Source organism: Daucus carota, chromosome 1, assembly GCF_001625215.2.
Source record: "Daucus carota subsp. sativus chromosome 1, DH1 v3.0, whole genome shotgun sequence".
Lineage (NCBI taxonomy): Eukaryota > Viridiplantae > Streptophyta > Magnoliopsida > Apiales > Apiaceae > Daucus > Daucus carota.
In genome coordinates, this window is record NC_030381.2 from 30,274,550 (window position 1) to 30,295,733 (window position 21,184).

General features: G+C 35.3%; 4 protein-coding genes across 5 annotated transcripts; all 4 read left to right on the top strand.

The window, feature by feature from the left end:
* Positions 1 to 1,460: 1,460 nt before the first annotated feature.
* LOC108226978 (uncharacterized) lies at positions 1,461 to 9,705 on the top strand. The gene is made up of 8 exons (XM_017401976.2): positions 1,461 to 1,843; positions 3,066 to 3,175; positions 4,095 to 4,151; positions 4,240 to 4,539; positions 6,641 to 6,888; positions 7,877 to 8,183; positions 8,266 to 8,539; positions 9,157 to 9,705. Exons 1-8 carry the CDS (start codon positions 1,511 to 1,513, stop codon positions 9,409 to 9,411), a joined length of 1,884 nt encoding a protein of 627 aa, XP_017257465.1. The 5' UTR covers positions 1,461 to 1,510; the 3' UTR covers positions 9,412 to 9,705.
* A 1,267-nt stretch (positions 9,706 to 10,972) lies between these two features.
* LOC108227618 (octanoyltransferase LIP2, mitochondrial) lies at positions 10,973 to 13,460 on the top strand. Of its 2 annotated transcripts, XM_017402872.2 has the most exons (3): positions 10,996 to 11,128; positions 12,080 to 12,158; positions 12,725 to 13,460. In XM_017402872.2, exon 3 carries the CDS (start codon positions 12,728 to 12,730, stop codon positions 13,412 to 13,414), a length of 687 nt encoding a protein of 228 aa, XP_017258361.1. In that variant the 5' UTR covers positions 10,996 to 11,128; positions 12,080 to 12,158; positions 12,725 to 12,727; the 3' UTR covers positions 13,415 to 13,460. The 2 variants fall into 2 exon arrangements, with proteins under 2 accessions (XP_017258355.1, XP_017258361.1); XM_017402866.2 differs by lacking the exon at positions 12,080 to 12,158 and having other exon boundaries at positions 10,973 to 11,128.
* Positions 13,461 to 14,074: 614 nt separating this feature from the next.
* LOC108226861 (G-type lectin S-receptor-like serine/threonine-protein kinase LECRK3) lies at positions 14,075 to 18,820 on the top strand. Its single transcript, XM_064079324.1, has 4 exons — positions 14,075 to 14,286; positions 15,329 to 15,365; positions 15,450 to 17,647; positions 18,680 to 18,820. The coding sequence occupies exons 1-3, from the start codon at positions 14,157 to 14,159 to the stop codon at positions 17,641 to 17,643; spliced, it is 2,361 nt and encodes a 786-aa protein (XP_063935394.1). The 5' UTR covers positions 14,075 to 14,156; the 3' UTR covers positions 17,644 to 17,647; positions 18,680 to 18,820.
* LOC108226877 (G-type lectin S-receptor-like serine/threonine-protein kinase RLK1) lies at positions 18,437 to 21,135 on the top strand. The gene has a single exon (XM_017401875.2). The coding sequence runs from the start codon at positions 18,589 to 18,591 to the stop codon at positions 20,998 to 21,000; it is 2,412 nt and encodes an 803-aa protein (XP_017257364.1). The 5' UTR covers positions 18,437 to 18,588; the 3' UTR covers positions 21,001 to 21,135.
* Positions 21,136 to 21,184: the final 49 nt, after the last annotated feature.

A 21,184-nucleotide genomic window follows, 5' to 3' on the forward strand; every position in this document is an offset into this window, starting at 1 on the left:
TGTCAGAACTTGCATGCTACATATCATTTGGTGTCATGATAAGATAACTTTTATCTATCATAAATGGTCAAAGATTCAGATACTATAATATGCAAGACCTTTTAACTCTTAAATTTTTGGGTGTAGCGACTAGCGCTCAATGTTTTAACTTGGTCGATTTAAATCATAGTTTTCGTTATGTTCCGAGTAACTCTCATATCGCGATAAATGATTGTGAATTATTGAGTTTGCCTTTTCACTATGTGACATTTTTTGACTCCATCCTGATATAAGGACTAATCGAAAAATATCAAATACTTGTAGGCTGAACTGACGGAGTTTATATATTGAGAACATATCGATATACACCCGGAACATTGAGGGTCAAATAGACATTAAATCTTTTTCTATCGATAAAATTAAAATAATTGTTACATCATAAAAATTATTTAACAAGACTGTAATATAATGTGTGTGACTCTCAGACATTGTATTCTTCTAGTTAGAAACGTTTTGTGAATAATTTGAAGCAAACAATCAGAACTCTGGCTCAAATAAAATAATTATATATAAGTAAATTAATGTGCATATAAAAATTATATTCGAAATGATAATCATTTGAATTTTTTATTAAGCGAAAGATGATCTAAAATAATAAGATATGATCTCAAATGATATAAGAGAGTGTTGAAAAAATGAATTTCATTCAAATAATAGAATCCAAATGACAGTATTTAAGTTATCATTTTAAATTATGAGATTTATACTAATATTTTGAATGCTTGAATTTCGAAAGAATATTCAATAATGCAATAATAACAATGATAAGAGTGTTTGTTTAAATAATTTGCTTTGAAAAATTATGCACAAATGTCTATAATGAATATTTATAATTCTTGATTATTAATCTGAGTATAATTAGTATAAACAAATCTAAATAATAATGATCAAGGATACTTATGTTCTAAATATAAAAAAAACTAGGACTGCGCTAATAAATAATATTTACATATAGAAAATAATTATTTAAACAATTAAACGAGCATAATTAATAATTTTATAAAACAAGTAATCATGCATTTAAAATGTTTGACACATGAAAATAATATAATAATACGTTCTTTTAGCATTTCCAAATTTCTATAAAATGTATCTCGATTAATTCTGGTAGTGAAAAATATCGAATTTCTTACTAATAAAACTCGTTGCTGATCTCACTAATTTTTCCGAATGAATGACTTGCATACCATATTACTTTATTGCCTATAAATTATGAAATTGCTTTTATAATATTTTGCTTTTATTTAAATATAAGTATTTTATTTATTGTAAATTAAAGAACATTCTTTTATTTTTAATATATAAAACACAAATACTCTAAAATAACAAATAAATACATCTAAAAAAAAATCATCAATATGAAAACATAGTTGTAGATAATTGAAAGTTCCATAAAACAAATGTAAAAGTCCACAATATTTGGTTGGAACTTGCGTGTGTGTAAATTGGACATACAATACATATACAAAACATGTTTTCTCATTTCCCCTCTTCAGTTTCTCACTCTCTTTCCACCACCACCGCCTTGTCTCTCTCCCACCATCTTCGTCCTCTCTCTCTACCTCCATCTCTCTCTAAACCTCTTTTTCGTATTTTTCATATCACCCCATCAACTTTCTTGAAAAACTCATCTCTCAATTCCTCCAAAATGGACAACCCTGAAGTGGCTATTCAATCTGTAGCTGATGATTTCAATAAGCAAAGCTTGGGTGAAGCTAAGTTAAAGCTTGAAGATCTCAATTGGGACCATTCGTTTGTTCGTGAGCTGCCTGGTGATCCAAGAACTGATATAATTCCCCGTGAGGTATGTTCAGGTTTGTATATATTGTGTGTGTATGTATGTGGATGATTCTATGTTTTTTGTGTTGTTTAGGATCTTTTGTGATGTGGGTTTATGATAATTGAGGGTTGTTTGTTGGAATTGGTCTGTTTTGGATGATTATTTGGTAAATTATTTTGTTGGGTTAGGGTTATAATGGTTCTTGCTTTTTGGGTATTTTTACTTGATGTAATTAGAGGCTACCTGTAAAGATTGCAACTCTTGTTCGGTTGGTGGGAGATTGTGATGTGATGGGACTTCTTGTTATGTGGGAATGTGATATATATAAAGTTTGTGTGGCATTAGATGTAATTATCGTTAATTATGCAGGACTTTGTAAATTCATTTGCCCGAGACATTTGAAGCTTGAAGGGGAAGTGATTTGTTTTATTATGAGAGTGTTGTTAGTTGTTATACTTTAAGGAAACATGGTTGAATTATATAGAAGTTTTTTGCAAGAAATTTGCCGCTTTGGAGTTGGAGAAGATATGTGTTAAGACTAGCTGATCATTTAGCATCAAGTCAAGTGTACATGAAGAAATGAATTATGGTTTCAGCTGTTAGGATAACCCTAAGGAATCACAAGTCTGAACTTCATTACTAGTATTAATGATCAAGTGTTAAGTGAGCGTTATTTATCTGCAGTTAATAAAGAAGTATTTTCAGTTATAAGCTTATGATGCGAGTGTACACTATCAAGATGACAAGATGGCATGCAAAATGTAATACATGTTATGTGATCTATTTTTTTGTTATGAAATGGTGAGATTGGGCTTGAGCTCGTTATTATTTGTTTGTGAACGTGTTTAGTTTCATAGATTGAGTCGTTAGCTGTTTCAAATTCATTTGTAGTGTATATCTTTGAAGAGAACGAAAACCCTACTACCGTCATTTGATAATTACCAGATAAGTTTTGTCCGGAGTGATATTTAAGTGTTCAAGTGGTTTTTGCATTCACATGCACTATAAAGTTTTATGTACATTTGACTAGCTTTTTTTGTATATATAGTATATATTTACCTAAACAAAATTCTAGACAGAATTATCTTTCCCTTACTTAGGTTTCTTGATATAGTTCTGTATAATAAAAGCTTCCGTTTATATATCAAGGAATGTCATGCTATAAGATTTAATAATTGTATGCGAGTACTTTATCTTAAAAGTTTTTGACATATTTTTTCTGTACTTTGTCTTGTCTATTATGTAGGTCCTGCATGCTTGTTATACAAAAGTCTCGCCGTCAGTTGAGGTGGAGAACCCACAACTTGTCGCCTGGTCAGAATCAGTGGCTGATTTACTCGATTTGGATCCTGGGGAGTGAGTTACTTCTCGATAATGCTTTTATTCTATATTTGAGTTATACTATATATAATAATTATAGCAAGACAATCATAATAATGACTGATATGGATAAGGGAGATTGTGTGTTAGTACTAATAAACATGTAAGATGAATTTTGTCAACTGTTTTGAAGTCTCCTATCTAATTGGTCTATGATGAGGAGGAACATGAGGGGGAATTTGGGGTTTGTAAGTATTTTTGGAACCAGTGCATTTATTCCAAATACCTATTATATATTTAGTTACTTAATTTGAACTCATGTGTATTATGAACCTGAACTACTCTCTACATTTAATCAATCTAAAAGATGTTATTTCCCAAATTACAGGGTAACAAATTAAATCCTAAGTATTGGGTTTTCAAATATTTTCAGTTGTTCCCACATTGTTTCTTTTTGCTTTTTGATCAGCCGTCCTGAATCAGTCTAAGAGTGTAGTTCTTACCGGAGATAATTGAAGCCTTTAATTTGAAGCATTTGGTTGGTACAAGGTCATTCAGGATTGTTTCCTAAATTTAGTTTAATTGTTTGTAATTATATATCTCATATATTATGATTGGTTCTTATTAGGGTTGTTATTTTCTAAACGTATATGGTCTTATACGGACTGCAAATACTGTAAAAATTATTTATTTTACTTCCTTTTCTACATCAAATCTATGCACGCTCTTTGTCATGGGTGAGAGTGGCTATGCTGCACCCTCAATTTCTGCTTTAATCTTTTTGGATAAGATTGTGTGTGTGTGTGTGTGTGTGTCTGTATTTGTTAATGTATGTTACTTTACTGTTAATCTATGTAAGTAGGTCCATGTGGAGTTTTCTGATATTGTTATTATTGCTATTGGTATATATATTAACTATTGTTTATCTAGGGCAACTAATTTGTTAGTATTTCAGATTTGAAAGACCTGATATTGCGCACAAATTCTCTGGGGCATCTCCGTTGGCAGGAGGGTAAGCATTATGGTTCTTTTATATCTCCAATTAGGTCTTTATTTACAGCCTCAATTTCTCATTCAGTTTGACTATGTTTACTTTTCAGGATGCCCTATGCTCAATGCTATGGAGGGCATCAGTTTGGGATGTGGGCTGGTCAGTTGGGTGATGGTCGTGCAATAACTCTTGGGGAGGTTTTAAATTCAAAGTCTGAAAGGTGGGAATTGCAACTCAAGGGTGCTGGAAAAACACCATACAGTCGGTTTGCTGATGGTCTTGCAGTTCTGCGTAGTAGCATCCGTGAATTCCTATGCAGCGAAGCAATGAAGAGTTTGGGAATCCCAACAACACGTGCACTTTGTCTTGTGACAACAGGGAAAAATGTTAGCCGTGACATGTTCTACGAGTATGTTTAACACATTATTATTATTACATTAAAATGTTTGATATTGGATGACACACTACATGAGTGTACCGTATAAAGTATGACTATGAACTGTTTAGCTATGTCCTTGTGCAACCCTACCATTCGAAAACATTTTCTCTATATTATATTACTGGAGCCAGGTGACAACTAAGTATTTCGTCTGCAGCTCACTGTTGATGCTTTGGTATTCTTCTGAGAGGGACTTTAAGGCTTTAAATAGGCGTTGACAATTGTTTTGATGCTGTTCCCAGGATACGTTTTAATTTTTCTTAGTGCAGACTAGGTGGAATTAAAGATGTTCGGTGTTTTTGTTATTTCAGGGCCTGTTTGAAGGGTTCTTTATTCAATGGCTAGTTGGGTATTGCCTTAAATGTTGAGGGTTATCTGTTATGTGTCAAATTGTCTATTATGTTAAGGGTAATAAGTTAAAGATTAATATAACGGTAGATGCAAGATAAATTAGTGACACCTTAGCCATGTTATAACAGCATAGAAGCTGAAGGAGCTAGAAGAATAAGAAAGACAGGCTTGGAGACTGCCCTAGGGATTTTTATCATATAGGTCTCGGGCCCTTAAAAGTCTGATATATGAGAATTGGATGCATTTATTCTACAACTAGAATTAGAGTTTGTGTCAGAATATAATGATCCTGGTAAAAAGTCTTCACCTAACACCTTGAGGTTCTCCTCTAGGAGAACTGGTCACTTAACATTAACTGAACTTACTCATTTCCTTGAGGTTCTCCTCTAATGAAGTGGTCACATAATATTAACTAAACTTACTTATTATATTTGCCTTTAGTCTAGTGATATCTATTTAATTGAAGTGAATTAAAACTTATCTATTAATAGTCATTTTATTAAAACCCCAAGAGCTAGTAGAAGTTGTAGAAACTGTGCTAAATATAATTTAGAAACAGATAAGATTGTATCTGTGCAGAATACATACTACTAGGAAAAATTTGAAGTCGGCAAATATTTTGTGAAGAAAGACTATTATTGGACTGAAAAAGTGTTACTAACTTCGATATATCTTATATTTTGATATCAAATTTTTCCTTTCTTGATTAGCCAACCTGAGCAAATGCTGGAAGAATGCAATACTTATATAACCCCAAAGTATCATGCTGTAACAATTAAGGACAACAATCTAGGAATACATATAACCACTGATGCTACTCCTGTTCAAGATAATTGAACTGTAACTGCACAAAAACCAATATTGAAGTAGAGAGCTTCAGAACTACAGGGGTGCTCATTATTATAAGAAGATATCAAATGTGCTTTACATGCCTAGACATTTTCCTTCTATCTCGTGGATGAGAGTAAGGACTTGAATACAATATGGCTATGAAGACATCATGGGTTGTTTGGACTGGGCAACATGGTTCCCGTCTTCCCGAAATGTGGCTTAAAGGCTTTAGTGATACCTTTTTAATCCTACTCCCTTTTGCCTAAGTTTGAATGGAACAGTTTATTACGAAGCTAAATTAGGGGATGCTGGACAAAGATTTATGTTTCCAACTAGTGTTAGGAAATTAATATCCCTTAGCTGGACACATGAGATTATAAGGCCAGGGAGAGTAATTGTGTATCTCATCTTAGTTCATAGAATTCTGAGTTGCATTTCTGTGCTACATGCAAATATAGTGCTTTTCCTTGTAACCGAGTTTATTATCCCCAAGTATAAGGATGTCGGTTTTGTTCTCGATGATGTTCCTTTTTAGGTCCGGGGGGTGGGAGTGGGCCTAATTCTGCCACTGCTATATATGCAGATTAATTTTTCAGTATTATTAATGCCATGAAAGTCTCCTTTCGTGCTTTGATTTGATATTATGGAACTGATGCACTGTAACTTATATTCTTTAATCAAAGCTAGAGTTTTCCCCCAGCTAAAACAGCAAGCCAAGAATTTTTATATTAGTTGGCATAATATAAAAAGAGCGAGACAGTTAATGTCATAGAATAAGAGTTGTGTGGTTTGTTTTCAAATTTGGCATTACTAAACTGCTGCATATATCGCAAGTGTTTTATTAATTACTTTGGGTATCTGCTTTTTGAGACCAAGTATGTGCTTGCAGCGGCAATCCAAAGGATGAACCTGGTGCAGTAGTTTGTAGAGTTGCTCAGTCCTTTTTGCGTTTTGGTTCTTTCCAACTACATGCATCTAGAGGAAAGGAGGACCTAGATATTGTGCGTACTTTGGCAGACTACACCATTAGACATCACTTTCCTCATATAGAGAACATGAGTAAAAGTGAGAGTCTATCGTTCAGTACAGGGGAGGAAGATAATGCAGTCGTAGATCTGACTTCAAACAAGTATGCAGGTGATTATCTGTTCTGAATTGGCTACATTATACCTGATTGAATTCAAAAACCATCATAAATCTTTAGTGTGGTCATTAATTGGCGTCAAACAAGATAATCTTTTGTTGGTAATTTTTTATGGACATAATATGCATGCGACCTCATAAAGTTTAGCGACGCCGTAGCACACAAGAAAACACTTTTCTGTGCATTGTAGCATGCCTCTCATATTACTGACTAATAACTATTTTTATCAGAGTTGTATGGAAAAGATTTTATTTTCCCCCAGATTTTTTGAATCTTGTGATGCTAGTTCTCGCAGTACTTGTTCATCTTTCTCCCCTTGTAATAATCACTGCTGGTGCATCGATTGTGTATGTTTTACTTGTGTGTATCTATAGAATTAGTAGCTTCAAATATATGTTTTTTGTGAAGTGTCAAGTGTTGAAACATTGATTCTTGTGCAATTACATTATGTACCTTAAGCAAGATCTGTGATAATAATAAAATGGATTGCTAAATAAATACTTAAGTAGACATATTTTTTTGATTTTTTAATTCACACATATTTTCCTGTCGTACCCTATCATCTCTCCCTGCTCTTCAGAAAGGTTTCTTTTTTCAGTTCCTTGCCGTCTGTGATGTGGCATTGTGGCCTACTTTAAACGGCATAAACAAATATTCAGGTGTCAAATGTTAGACACTCCACCCCACCTATCTAGTGTTTAAGAGTAGCCTTGGAGTAGTGTGTGTAGACAGATGTATTGGGGTGATTAATTTTTTTCGAGGAATAGCTCACTTGTCCTACGAGCGAACAGCTAGAATCAATCAGTATTTGTAGTTTGATACCAGTTCTGTTGTGAATTCCCGAGTTCAATCTTGTTTATCATTATTTGACAATTGCCCTGCAAAGAATTAATAAGAATTGAATTGGGGATATTGGGAATATAGACCAAAGCCACACTTTCTTGTTTCTTATATACCTTTTGTGTCTTACATTTGTAACAGCTTGGACAGTGGAAGTTGCTGAACGAACCGCTTCTTTGGTTGCAAGCTGGCAGGGTGTTGGGTTCACCCATGGAGTTCTGAACACTGATAATATGAGCGTGTTGGGTCTCACAATTGATTATGGTCCTTTCGGTTTTCTGGATGCTTTTGATCCCAGTTACACTCCAAATACTACAGATCTTCCGGGCAGAAGGTACTGTTTTGCTAATCAACCTGATATTGGATTATGGAATATTGCCCAGTTTGCATCAACAATATCAGCTGCCAAATTGATCAATGACAAAGAAGCAAATTATGCAATGGAAAGGTATTTAGAATTTGTGGATCTCGTTATATAAGCCGACTGTTTTCTGTTTACAGATATATTCATGTGTCCTTTATCTATACAGATACGGAACCAAATTTATGGATGAATACCAGGCCATCATGACCAAGAAACTAGGCCTGCCCAAGTACAATAAACAGTTGATCAGCAAACTCCTAAATAATATGGCTGTTGACAAAGTTGATTACACAAATTTCTTTCGTATACTTTCAAATATCAAAGCTGATGTTAACATTCCAGAGGAGGACTTGTTGGTTCCTCTGAAGGCTGTTCTGTTGGATATTGGCAAGGAGAGGAAGGAGGCTTGGACTAGCTGGGTGCAAACTTACATACAAGAGGTATGAACACTCCCTCTATTTAATTGTTTCTTATAGTGAACATAAAATGATAGGATAGACAATGCTTGCGACTCGAAGGAAAAAGGTACAAGAAATCAGCTGCAAAGTAGGTTTGTGATAAGACATATGAGACTGGTATCTTAGGCATAGTAAGCTAACTTTGAAGGAAAAATTTTCTGCGAGTAAACTAACTTTAAAGGAAAAGTTTTCAATTTCCCTTTAGCAAAAGGAGGAAGTAGTGCTCACTGAATTAGGCATAGTTTAAATCAAGAAATAATAAATGTACCAATATTATTGATTGCTATTGTAGTTTATGTATGCGATTGTGTCAGTGCACTGTGAAAACAGTCAAGGAAGTTGAAATTTTTGGTGTTTGAATTTACTTGACGTGCGAAGCATTTTTTTATATGAGGTGAACCACTTGATCTTAGAATGGAGACTCTTATTTCTCGTTCAGCTATCAGGCATCAGTAGTTCTAGATAGATGGGCAAACAGGTTAATCTGTATCTACTATCTAATTATCTCCAGTCTCAGAGAAGTGAGGTGCATTACAAAAGTTTTTCTCATGTGTCATATCTCCTAATCAATTTTCGTTCCCTCTTCTGGCAATGTTCAGCTTGTTGAAAGTGGTATATCAGACGAGGAGAGAAAAACTTCAATGAATTCTATAAACCCCAAGTATGTCCTAAGGAACTATCTGTGTCAAAGTGCTATTGATGTAGCTGAGTCGGGTGATTTTGGAGAAGTTCGAAGGCTGCTCAAGGTTATGGAAAAGCCGTTTGATGAGCAACCAGGAATGGAAAAATATGCTCGCCTCCCTCCAGCTTGGGCATACCGCCCAGGTGTATGCATGCTCTCCTGTTCATCATAAGTCGGTCTTAATACATATATGGAAATTTTGGAGATTGCAAGTATACTAGTTGTGTATACTAGTGTGTAACTTTTGCCCCTGTTGCCTGCTCATGGCCTTTTTTCTCGTGGTATTCCTTTTCTGTTTCTTGTTCTTAATGGTTAACAGGTGTACTTGATATTATGTAAATTTGATATTTCCTTTGTACAAGTTCTGTTTTGTTATAGTCTTATAGATAGAAATGCCATAGTAGTAGCAATCTTTTTCTGGGATTTATTGGATTATGAATACACATTAATGGATCTTATTTCCTAATTTCGTCGGATATTCAGTTGCTTTTTGTTTGATTGATACCCATAAAGTTATTTTAAATGTAGGAATACTGGAATAGTGTTGACAAACAGCACCATTTTGCAACACAAATTCACCGGAAAAAATATTTCCCCTATGGCGGCAAATCACAATAATGGGGAATTTGTTTAGGAATTTGGTATTTCAAAATTTTATAATCTTCTAAGACGTGCATGGTGATCTTTATTAGGTTTTTTTAATATATACTATATTCTACTTAATAATTTATAAATAGGATATAATGGTGGTTAGGATTTTATATAATCATTTTTACATTTGAACTAATATTATATAAAATTAATGTTAGTATATTCTTGTGAGAATTGAATTTTGAACCTTAGAATGAATTTATTTATCTTAGTATTATATCATCGTTTTATACGGCATTTGGTATTTATGAATTTGAGTTAAATAATTGAATATTTATAACAAAAAAAATAACAAACATAATGATATGTTATAATACGAATATTTATAATTAAAAAGATAACAAACATAATGATTTGTTATAAAGTTAAATATTTATAATTTATAATTAAAGAATGGCTAATAAAGGATTGGTACGGTGGTTGAGTATAATCAGTTAGTAAAGAAAAAAGATAACAAAATGATTCATTCACGCAGTAGTATTATATTTTACTAATGCTTTTACACATAAGTAGGAAGATAAAATAAATATAATATACATATACGGAAATAATAAACAAATATAATATAATTATAATTCGATTAATAACTTAACTATTATTTACAATCGTTAAAATTTCAGTTCAAAATTAAATTTATTTATATGGATTCTCGTTAACAACTTCTTATAAAAATAATTTATACATACTAATTTAAGATTACAACAAATATACAAAATCTTATCAATTCTATTATATTATATTTATAAAATTGCTAAGAAAATATAACAATAGAATAACGAATATTATATCTAAATTATTCCAAAATATGCTTCTTCTATCCCAATGAATTATATACATCGAGATCGGATCCAATGAATTATATAATTGTACACGGAGACCAAGAAAAAGAATAAGAAATGAGTAAAGTTATATATAAGAGTATAATTGTACACGAAAATCAAGAAAAAGAGTAAAAAATGAGTAAAATTAGATGAAAAATGGATAAAGTGTTGGGACTCAAATATTTTTTTGTTTTATATTATACTAAAAAGTTGTTATTTTGGAAATGTATAAAAATAATAAGATATTTTTTTTAAGAAAGTGATGCGATAATAGATGTGAGGCAGAGGCTCATATGATCCGCATTAAAAAAACAAATATAAAAACAGAGATTAAACAGACAGCACTCAACTCCCTCCAGGAAAAAAACAACTCCAGTTGATGCAGCTTTGAGGTCCTCGATTGTTGTTTGCTGTCTGGTTAGTATCTCAATATTCTTCCTATTTCAGTTTTGTTATTTTCGGATCTGCAAATTATTAGTACTGAACATCTTTCTGGTCCTAGTTTTGTAGTCAACATGTTCGATGATATGTGTGAATGAAGAAACAGATGTCAAAAAATCATGATTAATACCATATGTATTATGTACTGTAATGGCGTAATGGTCTTGTGTGTAGTTGAATCTGTGTACGTATGTAATACACAAATGGTTGGATAAGTACACGGGATTGAAACAATTGAAATTCTGTCCTAGACTGGGAAGATTTGATTAGCATACTTGTCCTGGTGTTTTTGTTTGCATCGAGTCTCGGGTACTAATCACTGTGGGAAGCTACGTAAATTGCCCATTCTTCTGTTGATAACATATGGTAAATATAAGTTTGCTTGTGTGTGCCTTTCTTTTATCAGGTATTAGACCTCTCAATTAAAAATGATAGGTTGTAGCCTTGTAGGTCATGTCACTGCTAGCTAAGAGCAAGTCCAATAGATTGCCCATCTCATTACCTATTAATAATATAAAATAATGAATCCTAGTGAGTCTTAGTGATTTAGGTAATGTATTTTAAGTGTCAACTCCAATAGCAATCCCTGTACTTGATCCCCTGTTATTATTTTAATAATAAATTTGAGAGAGAGAAGGGGGAAAAGGAGGGAAAAGGAGGGAAAAGATAAAGAAAGAAGGGAGGAGATGAATTTTTTATTCTTAAATATTACATAAAAAGCTATGTTGCAATAATGGCTTGACTATGTTTGTGCAAAGTTTGGGTCTTATTCGTATGTTTGAGGTTGCTAAATGTCTCTTGAATTGCAAGTTTCTAAGCTGCAAGTTTGTGTTGTTCCATAATCTAATTTGCTCATGATCTTAAATAGACAGAAATAGACAACAATAATATCTAATTAGTTCATAATCTGATTCAATCACTGGACAGGCCCAGGACCTGCAAACATACTCAAATAAAACCATCAGCAAGCAAACCTACCAATGTCTGCAGACTCTATTTATCTATTGTAAGTAGCATAACTCATGAAAAAATCACTGTAAGTGGCATCACAGAAATAGTACTATGCATCACAGAAATTGGTCTGGTAGATCATTCAGAAAATAAGGCAATCATTCACCAGCTTCAATTACAAAAGATTACAAATTAACATCATTCACCAGCACTGCTACCAGGAAGAACTCAACATTCACAAAATAAGGCCATCTGCCAAAGCATCCAAACATTTAATAAAAGGAGGGTGGTTTAGACAAGAAAGTCCAGGAGACTTTTAGTATTTTTTGGTAAAAATAAAAGGAGGGAAGGGAGAAAAGAGAGGGAAAGAAGGGGGAAAAGATAAAGAAAGGAGGGAAATGAATTTTTTATTCATAAATATTAAATAGGTAATGACTAGAGGTTACCTAAAAATAGGTAATGGCTAGGGAATTTGGGAATGTGCTAGTGATTTAGGTAATCACTAGGATAGTGTTGGAGTACCTTTTTTCTGATACATTACCTAAATGTGAGTTTCGGAGCTCATTTAGGTAATCTATTGGACTTGCTCTAAATGACTATATTGGAATTCGTGATTTGCAGGGAATGAGGATTCCACGGAAACTTGAGGTTTGGAGGATGGGCACCATGAATTACTTGCAGGCACTTAAACTGCAGGAGAAGCTGGCGTCTGATAGAAAGGCCTGTAAGATATCTGATACTTTGTTGGCCTTACAACATCCACCTACATATACCCTTGGTAAACGGCGGACTGATCACAACTTACTAGTTTCTGAGGATGAATTAAAGACTATGGGTGCGGAACTTCATTACACCCAAAGGGGAGGGGATATTACCTATCATGGCCCTAGCCAAGCCATCTTGTATCCCATTATTTCTTTGCGGGATATTGGACTTGGTGCTAGAAACTATGTGGAGAAACTTGAGTTAACTATGATTAATTTGGCTTCAATATATGGTGTTCAGGCTCGTCCAGGACGAAAATGTCAGACTGGGGTTTGGGTTGGGGAGGGAAAAATTGGAGCAATCGGTGTTAGAATTTCTTCTGGAATTACCTCTCATGGTTTAGCATTCAACATAAATCCCGATTTAAACTATTTTAAACACATCGTGCCTTGTGGAATTGCAGATAAAGAAGTCACGTCTCTGAAGAGAGAAGCAAAGTCTGAGCTTCCTCCTGAAGAAGTGATCGAGGAGCAACTGATATCTTCTTTCGCACAATTATTTAATTATGACAATGTAGAATGGAAAGACAATGGGTCTGCATTATAAACATTTTATAACCAGTAATTTTAAAACAGCTTTAATTGTTTTACAATTATTCTGATGTCCTGTTCTTACATAACCTCTGTGGCATGTGCAACTCCGTTGGAGTCCTTGTAGGAGAATTTACAAATTCTTTATAATTCATTACAAATTTTAACCTCCAGAAAGTATAAATTTCCTTGTGAAATTCTGTTCATGTCAGACGGTACTAGTGTTTATCAATCTATTGCCGCAAGAGCATGTCACTAGCTTTGGGATTCATTCTTCGTAGAACAATTCACTTGATCTGACATAAGTTGAAGTTTTCCGGATATTCACAATCCTGTTTTTACCACGGAAACCATACTAAGAAGATGAACCAATATGGCCTAACAATGAAATGAGCAATCCAGAAGCTTGAAAGAGTCGATGATCGACCCAGGCCTTCATGTCCTTCTCCTTGATCAGTTAGTTACTGATTTTTTTTTTCTTTGTAATCCATGGATTTCAAGCTTGACATAATGAAACCGTCTTATTATTCTCCAACTGTTCCACAACAGAGAATGTACAACCTAGGCAGAAGATGATGTTTTAATTTTTTTTATATTTCTCTTTTTTGGAGTTTAAAGAGGCTGCTTCTTTCAATGCCACCTGAACACCCTTTTTTTTTTTTTGTTTAACGAATTGCAAGAAGCTCATATTGAAGAGGAGAAGTAGCAAAAACACAAAATCATCTACCATTAAGCTTTCCACCGGAGTTTCTTCCAATATGACCAACAGTCGCAACGCCTCAGTTAAAAGCGCTGTCACAATTCAAATCCCACCAAATTTACACGGGGTGGGGGTTGGGGGATCCACTGCCGGAAGGCTTGATAACAGAGCTACGACACTCCAGGCAGGTAAGAGGACTCTAACAATGACAAATATTAAGATTTTATTCTGTGTCCTTTTTTAGTTAAAATTATACCCTCTTTGTCCCATTTAATTATATACGTTTTTTTCAAATGCTCGACACGCATTTCAATGGTCTTATAGAATATACTTCCATAACTTATTTTTAAGATTTTTTTCTTCCAAATAAAAATATAACATCCAAACTTTGATTCAAAAAAAGAAAATTTTAAAAATATATTACACAACTATACTTTACATGAGCATTAAAGTTCGTGCCGCGTACCCGTCCCCAATGTATACTATCCAGGGGACTGAGGGAGTATTCTTCAAAAGTGCTCATCCTTGAGAAAAGGCCCGGATATCATAAATTGAAGTTAAAATACCCTGAATATCATGTTCTGAATATATGCCAGAATACAACTCTAAGACTTTATCAGGACCATATTTTACCTCTAAATCATCCTGATAAACTTCAATTTATGATATCAGTGGTAACTTCATCATGCGTCCTAAAGTGGTATTTAAGACCACATTTTCAGAACATGATATTTAGGACATTTTAACTTCAATTTATGATATCTGGGGCCTTTTCTTGACCGAAACCCCCATACCTTAAATCTCATGTTTTATTCTGTTAATATGCTTTTCATGTGAAATATTTGACTTTGTGAATACTTCAAACTTATTAGTTATTACCGTGTGTCTACTTGGCTCCATGAAAGTGAAAGTACAATTTCAGTAAACTATACTGATTAGGATGTTTGTTTTTATATATTTTCTTTTCTGGAGTTGAACTGCAGCAGTCTAAAAAAAAAGGTTGCAGGCTGGTTCAGAACTTGAAATTAGATAGCAACTTATAGCTATAATTTGACGTATGAGTTGACTTAATATTTTAAGCTGATGCATCGACCATTATATAAGCATGTGCAGGTTGCTGCTTTTAAGTCATCTCAACAATGGCTTATTCCTCCTCATATATACTATGCATTTTTCTATCTGTCTTACCATTTTTAGCATATGCTCAAGTTAATGGCACCTTATTCGTAGGCTCGTCTCTCACAGCTGCAGACAAAGCCACCTCATGGTATTCGCCTTCTGGTGATTTTGCATTCGGGTTCCAGAAAGCTCAGGAAAATGATCAGTTCTTGTTGTCCATTTGGTATGACAGGATACCTGACAAAACCATGGTGTGGTTTGCAAATGTCAATAGTACAGTCCCTGCTGGATCCACAGTGCAGCTCACTGCTGATCGCGGATTAGTCCTCAGTGATTCTCAAGCCAAAGTCTTATGGTGGTCCGCCTCGTTTTCTGGTACAGCTTCTAATGCTGTTCTGAATGATACTGGAAATTTTGTAATTCTTGGGAGTGATTCAACAAAGGTATGGGATAGTTTCAGCAATCCAAGTGATACCCTTTTGCCCACACAGACTTTGGACAATGGTGGTGTGCTTTATTCAAAACGTAGTGAGTCGAACCTTTCCCCAGGAAGGTTTCAGCTTCGATTGCTTCAAGATGGAAATCTTGTCCTTAATTCAAGAGATATACCTTCAAATTATGCGTATGATGCCTACTATATCAGTGGGACTTATGATCCTTCCGACGCCAGCAATTCCGGAGTCCAGGTGAGGTTTAATCAGACAGGGAACATGTATATTGTGAGGAGAAATGGTGGAATATTTAATCTCAATACGGAAGCAGCTCAGAGTTCAGGGTCCTATTATAGAGCTACTCTAGAATTTGATGGAGTTTTTGTTCTATATTCTCACCCTAAAGTATTTACTGGTAACCCACAATGGACTGCTGTCTGGTCTCTGCCCGAAAATATTTGTATCGACCTTCAAGGAATTCAAGATAGCGGGGCTTGTGGATTCAACAGTGTTTGCAGACTTGACGATTCTGGAAGGCCAACCTGTGAATGCCCGAAGAGTTATTCATTAATTGATCCTACTGACAAGTATGGTAGCTGCAAGCCAAGTTTCATTCAGAGCTGTGCTGATGAGCCAAGTTCGAAAGAAGAATTATATGATTTTTGGGAGCTTACTGATACTGACTGGCCAACATCCGACTATGAGCAGCTAGCAACTGCCACTGCAATAGAATGCAAGAGATATTGCCTAAATGACTGTCTTTGTGCAGTTGCAATTTACAGAGGTGGTGGCTGTTGGAAAAAGAAGCTACCCCTGTCAAATGGGAGGAATAATGGATCCGTGGCACTAGTCGAAGGAGTGGCTTTTATAAAATATAGGAAAGGTGATCTTCCTCAAACTATTCCGAATAATTGCAAAAAGGATCAAGGTACCTTAATCACTGCTGGATCAGTTCTACTAGGCAGTTCAGTGGTTATAAATATTATATTAGTCGCTGCTGCTTGCTTCGGGTACTTGTGCATGTACAGTAGGAAGGCCAAAGGGTTTCAACCAGGTAATAGTAGTATCACAGGCAATATGCGTATTTTCACATATAAAGAGCTAGAAGAAGCCACAAAAGGATTCAAGGACGAACTGGGAAGGGGTGCTTTTGCAATAGTTTATAAAGGAGAATTTCAGTCATCGTCTTCTTCAAATATATCAATTGCAGTAAAAAAATTAGATAGGGCGGTTCAAGAAGTTGACAGGGAATTTCAGACTGAAGTTCATGTGATTGCTCAAACTCATCAAAAGAATTTGGTGCGGTTGCTTGGATATTGTGATGATGTAGAAAATCGTCTACTCGTTTATGAATATATGGTTAATGGAACTTTAGCAAGTTTCATCTTTGGAGATGTGAAGCCTAGTTGGACAAAAAGGAAAAATATAGCCCTGGGGATTGCAAGAGGTCTGGCATATCTCCATGAAGAATGCAGCAAACAGATAATACACTGTGACATAAAGCCTCAGAATATTCTTCTGGACGAATCTTACAATGCTAGAATTTCTGATTTTGGGTTGGCCAAACTGTTGATGATCAATCAGAGTAGAACAAACACTGGAATTAGGGGAACAAAAGGGTATGTGGCACCTGAATGGTTCAGAAACACTCCTGTCACCGTAAAGGTTGATGTATATAGTTTCGGTGTTTTACTGCTAGAGATCATTTGTTGTCGGAGAAGCATTGAGGCTTCAGAAGATGTAGAAGCTGCCATATTAACAGATTGGGTTTGGGATTGTTTCGAGGAAGGAGATTTGTTAAAAATCCTGGAAAATAAGAAGGGCATGCTAGATGACTGGGAGAAAGTAGAGACATGTGTGATGGTTGGGATTTGGTGTATTCAAGAGGATCCATCTCTAAGGCCAAGCATGAAGAAGGTTTTATTGATGCTCGAAGGAGTAGTTGATGTTGCTAAGCCCCCATGCCCATCTCCATTTTCTGTAATTAGAAGCTGATCTGGTGATTTACTTTTCACTTTTTACTCTTTTCTTGATTATAGATATTAATATTAGTTCTTCAGAGTTCTGAAAAATCTGCAGATGCGATCTTGTACTTGTAGATGTTCAATGATAATATCAGTATAATTTTTTTACCTTCCAGTCTTGTGTTCATAATATAAAAATCAATCATGAACAATGTAAGAGTTATATCCTATCATCATCAACACAAAATTGCAGCACAGTTGTGTATAGAGTTAAGTACTTAATAATAGATCAGATTTCTTAAGCAGTCTAGTTTTAGACATGTAAGGTACTTCTGAGGTTTCATTAACAATTATGACATGACTCCTCATTAAATATGGAATCTCAACATGCTATCAGAGTCCGATCCGCGAAAATGACTCACCCTCCCCTTAAATTATTTGAACTTAACTATCTTTCGACGGGCAGTTTCTCTTGATAAAACACGCGAGCGCGTACGTGCGTGCGTTTGCGTCGGTGCGCGGGCGCCTATCAATTTGTGGCGTTTCCGTGTCTAGAAAGGTGTCGTGTATATTAAAGTTTCCTTCATTTTCCCCGAAATGTACACTCAGAATAGTCAGAATATTACTAACGTGTTATACATGGTTCTATGAAAATGAAAGTATACCAACCTTGACATTTGTCAATTTTTTAAATATTTTTAAAGACTCTTAGATTGATTAAATTCAGTAAACAACTCTGTATATAGTGTATAATCTTTCTTATATTTTCCTTTTCTGAGATTAATTGCAGACCGGTTCAAAACTTCACTTTCAAGAGCTTGGTCTTTAGCCCAATTTGAGGCTGAGATCATTATACAGCTCATGGGTTGACGCGTGATTGACTTGAGAAAAATTAGTTTATTATGTCTTGCATTTTACAAGCATATAGTATACAACAGACCTGACCACACATTGCTACTTCTAAACTATCTCAACAATGGCTCATTCCTTCTTACATAAACTCTGCATGATTTTATTTATCTTAAAGTATTCTGCATTTGCTCAAGACAGCGGCATCATATCTGTAGGCTCGTCTCTCACAGCTGGAGACAACGCAAACTCATGGCATTCGCCTTCTGGTGAATTTGCACTCGGGTTTAAGAAAGTTGGAGAAAATGATCAGTTTTTGCTGTCCATTTGGTATGACAAAATTCCTGACAAGACCATGGTCTGGTTTGTAAATGATGGAACTACTGTCCCTGCTGGATCTAAAGTGCAGCTCACTGCTGATCGCGGATTAGTCCTCAGTGATTCTCGAGCCAAAGACTTATGGTCATCCTCTTCAATTTCTGGTACAGCAGCTAATGCTGTTCTGAATGATACTGGGAATTTTGTAATTCTTGGTAGTGATTCAACAAAGGTATGGGATAGTTTTAGCAATCCAAGTGATACCCTTTTGCCTACACAGACTTTGGACAATGGTGGTGTGCTTTATTCAAAACGAAGTGAGTCGAACTTTTCCCGAGGAAGGTTTCAGCTTCGATTGCTTCAAGATGGAAATCTTGTCCTTAATTTAAGAGATATACCTTCAAATAATGCATATGATGCCTACTATACCAGTGGGACTTATGATCGTTCCAACGCCAGCAATTCCGGAGTCCAGGTGAGGTTTAATCAGACAGGGAACATGTATATTGTGCGGAGAAATGGTGGAATATTTAATCTCAATACGGAAGCAGCTCAGAGTTCAGGGTCCTATTATAGAGCTACTCTAGAATTTGATGGAGTTTTTGTTCTATATTCTCACCCTAAAGTATTTACTGGAAGCCCTAACTGGACTGCTGTCTGGTCTCAGCCAGAAAACATTTGTTTTAACCTTCAAACAGAAAAAGGCAGCGGAGCTTGTGGATTCAACAGTATTTGCAGCAGAGTTGACGATTCTGGAAGGCCAACCTGTGAATGCCCAAAGAGCTATTCCTTAATTGATCCAGCTGATAAGTATGGTAGCTGCAAGCCAAGTTTCTTGGAGAGCTGTGAAAATGAAGGGCCAAGTTCGAAAGAAGAGTTATATGATTTTTGGGAGCTTTCGGATACTGATTGGCCAACATCTGATTATGAGCAGCTAACGCCTGCAACTCAACCAGATTGTAGAAAGTATTGCCTAAATGATTGCTTGTGTGCAGTTGCAATTTTTAGAGAAAGTAGTTGTTGGAAAAAGAAACTACCGCTTTCAAATGGGAGGAAGAGTATATCTAAACCAGAAGTTGCTGGAACGGCTTTCATAAAATATAGGAAAGGTGATCTTCCTCCTGCAGCTTGTCCTACTGAACGTAAGAAAGATCAAGGTATGTTAACCACTGCTGGTTCAGTTCTATTAGGCAGTTCAGTATTTTTAAATGTTATACTAGTTGCTGCTGTTTTCTTGGGATACTTCTGCGTATACAGCAAGAAGACTAAAGAGGTCCAATCAGGTGACAATAGTGTCATAAGCAATATGCGCAGTTTCACATATAAAGAGCTTGAACTAGCCACAAATGGATTCAAGGAAGAGCTAGGAAGGGGTGCTTTTGCAATAGTTTACAAAGGGGTAGTTCAGATGTCATCTTCAAATATACTAGTTGCAGTGAAAAAATTAGATAGGGTGGTCCAAGAAGGTGACAAGGAATTCAAAACTGAAGTTAATGTCATTGCTCAAACTCATCAAAAGAATTTAGTGCGGCTGCTTGGATATTGTGATGAAGGAGAAAATCGTCTACTCATTTATGAGTATATGGTAAATGGAACTTTAGCAAGCTTCATTTTCGGAGATGTGAAGCCTAGTTGGAGAGAAAGGAAAATTATAGGCTTGGGAATCGCAAAGGGACTGGCATATCTCCATGACGAATGCAGCAAACAGATAATCCACTGTGACATAAAGCCACAGAACATTCTCTTGGACGAATATTACAATGCTCGGATTTCTGATTTCGGGTTGGCAAAACTCTTGATGATGGACCAGAGTAGAACAAATACTGGAATCAGGGGAACAAAAGGGTATGTTGCCCCTGAATGGTTCAGAAACACCCCTATCACTGTAAAAGTTGATGTATACAGTTTTGGTGTTCTACTGCTGGAGATCATATGTTGTCGAAGAAGCGTTGATGATTCAGAAAATGGAGAAGTAGCTATTTTAACAGATTGGGTTTGGGATTGTTTCGAGGAAGGGAAACTGGAGAAGATAGTAGAAAATAAGGACGACATGTTAGACGACTGGGAGAAGCTAGAGAGGTTTGTGATGGTTGGGATTTGGTGTATTCAAGAGGATCCATCTTTGAGACCAAGCATGAAGCAGGTTATCCTGATGCTAGAAGGAGTTATTGATGTTGCTAAGCCCCCATGTCCTTCTCCATTCTCTGTAGCTACTAGCTAATTGTGTCAGCTACTTTCACTCTTCTAATATATACTCGCGTCTGTCAATTCCTTGTTCTGCATTACAGTCTCGAACTTGTAAATGTTGAATGATAGTATACGAATAATTTGCATTCAGAAAATCTTTCCATTGTAATCTTGAGATCTTCTGATATATCTCTCAGAAACGTAGTTATGAGGGTTGT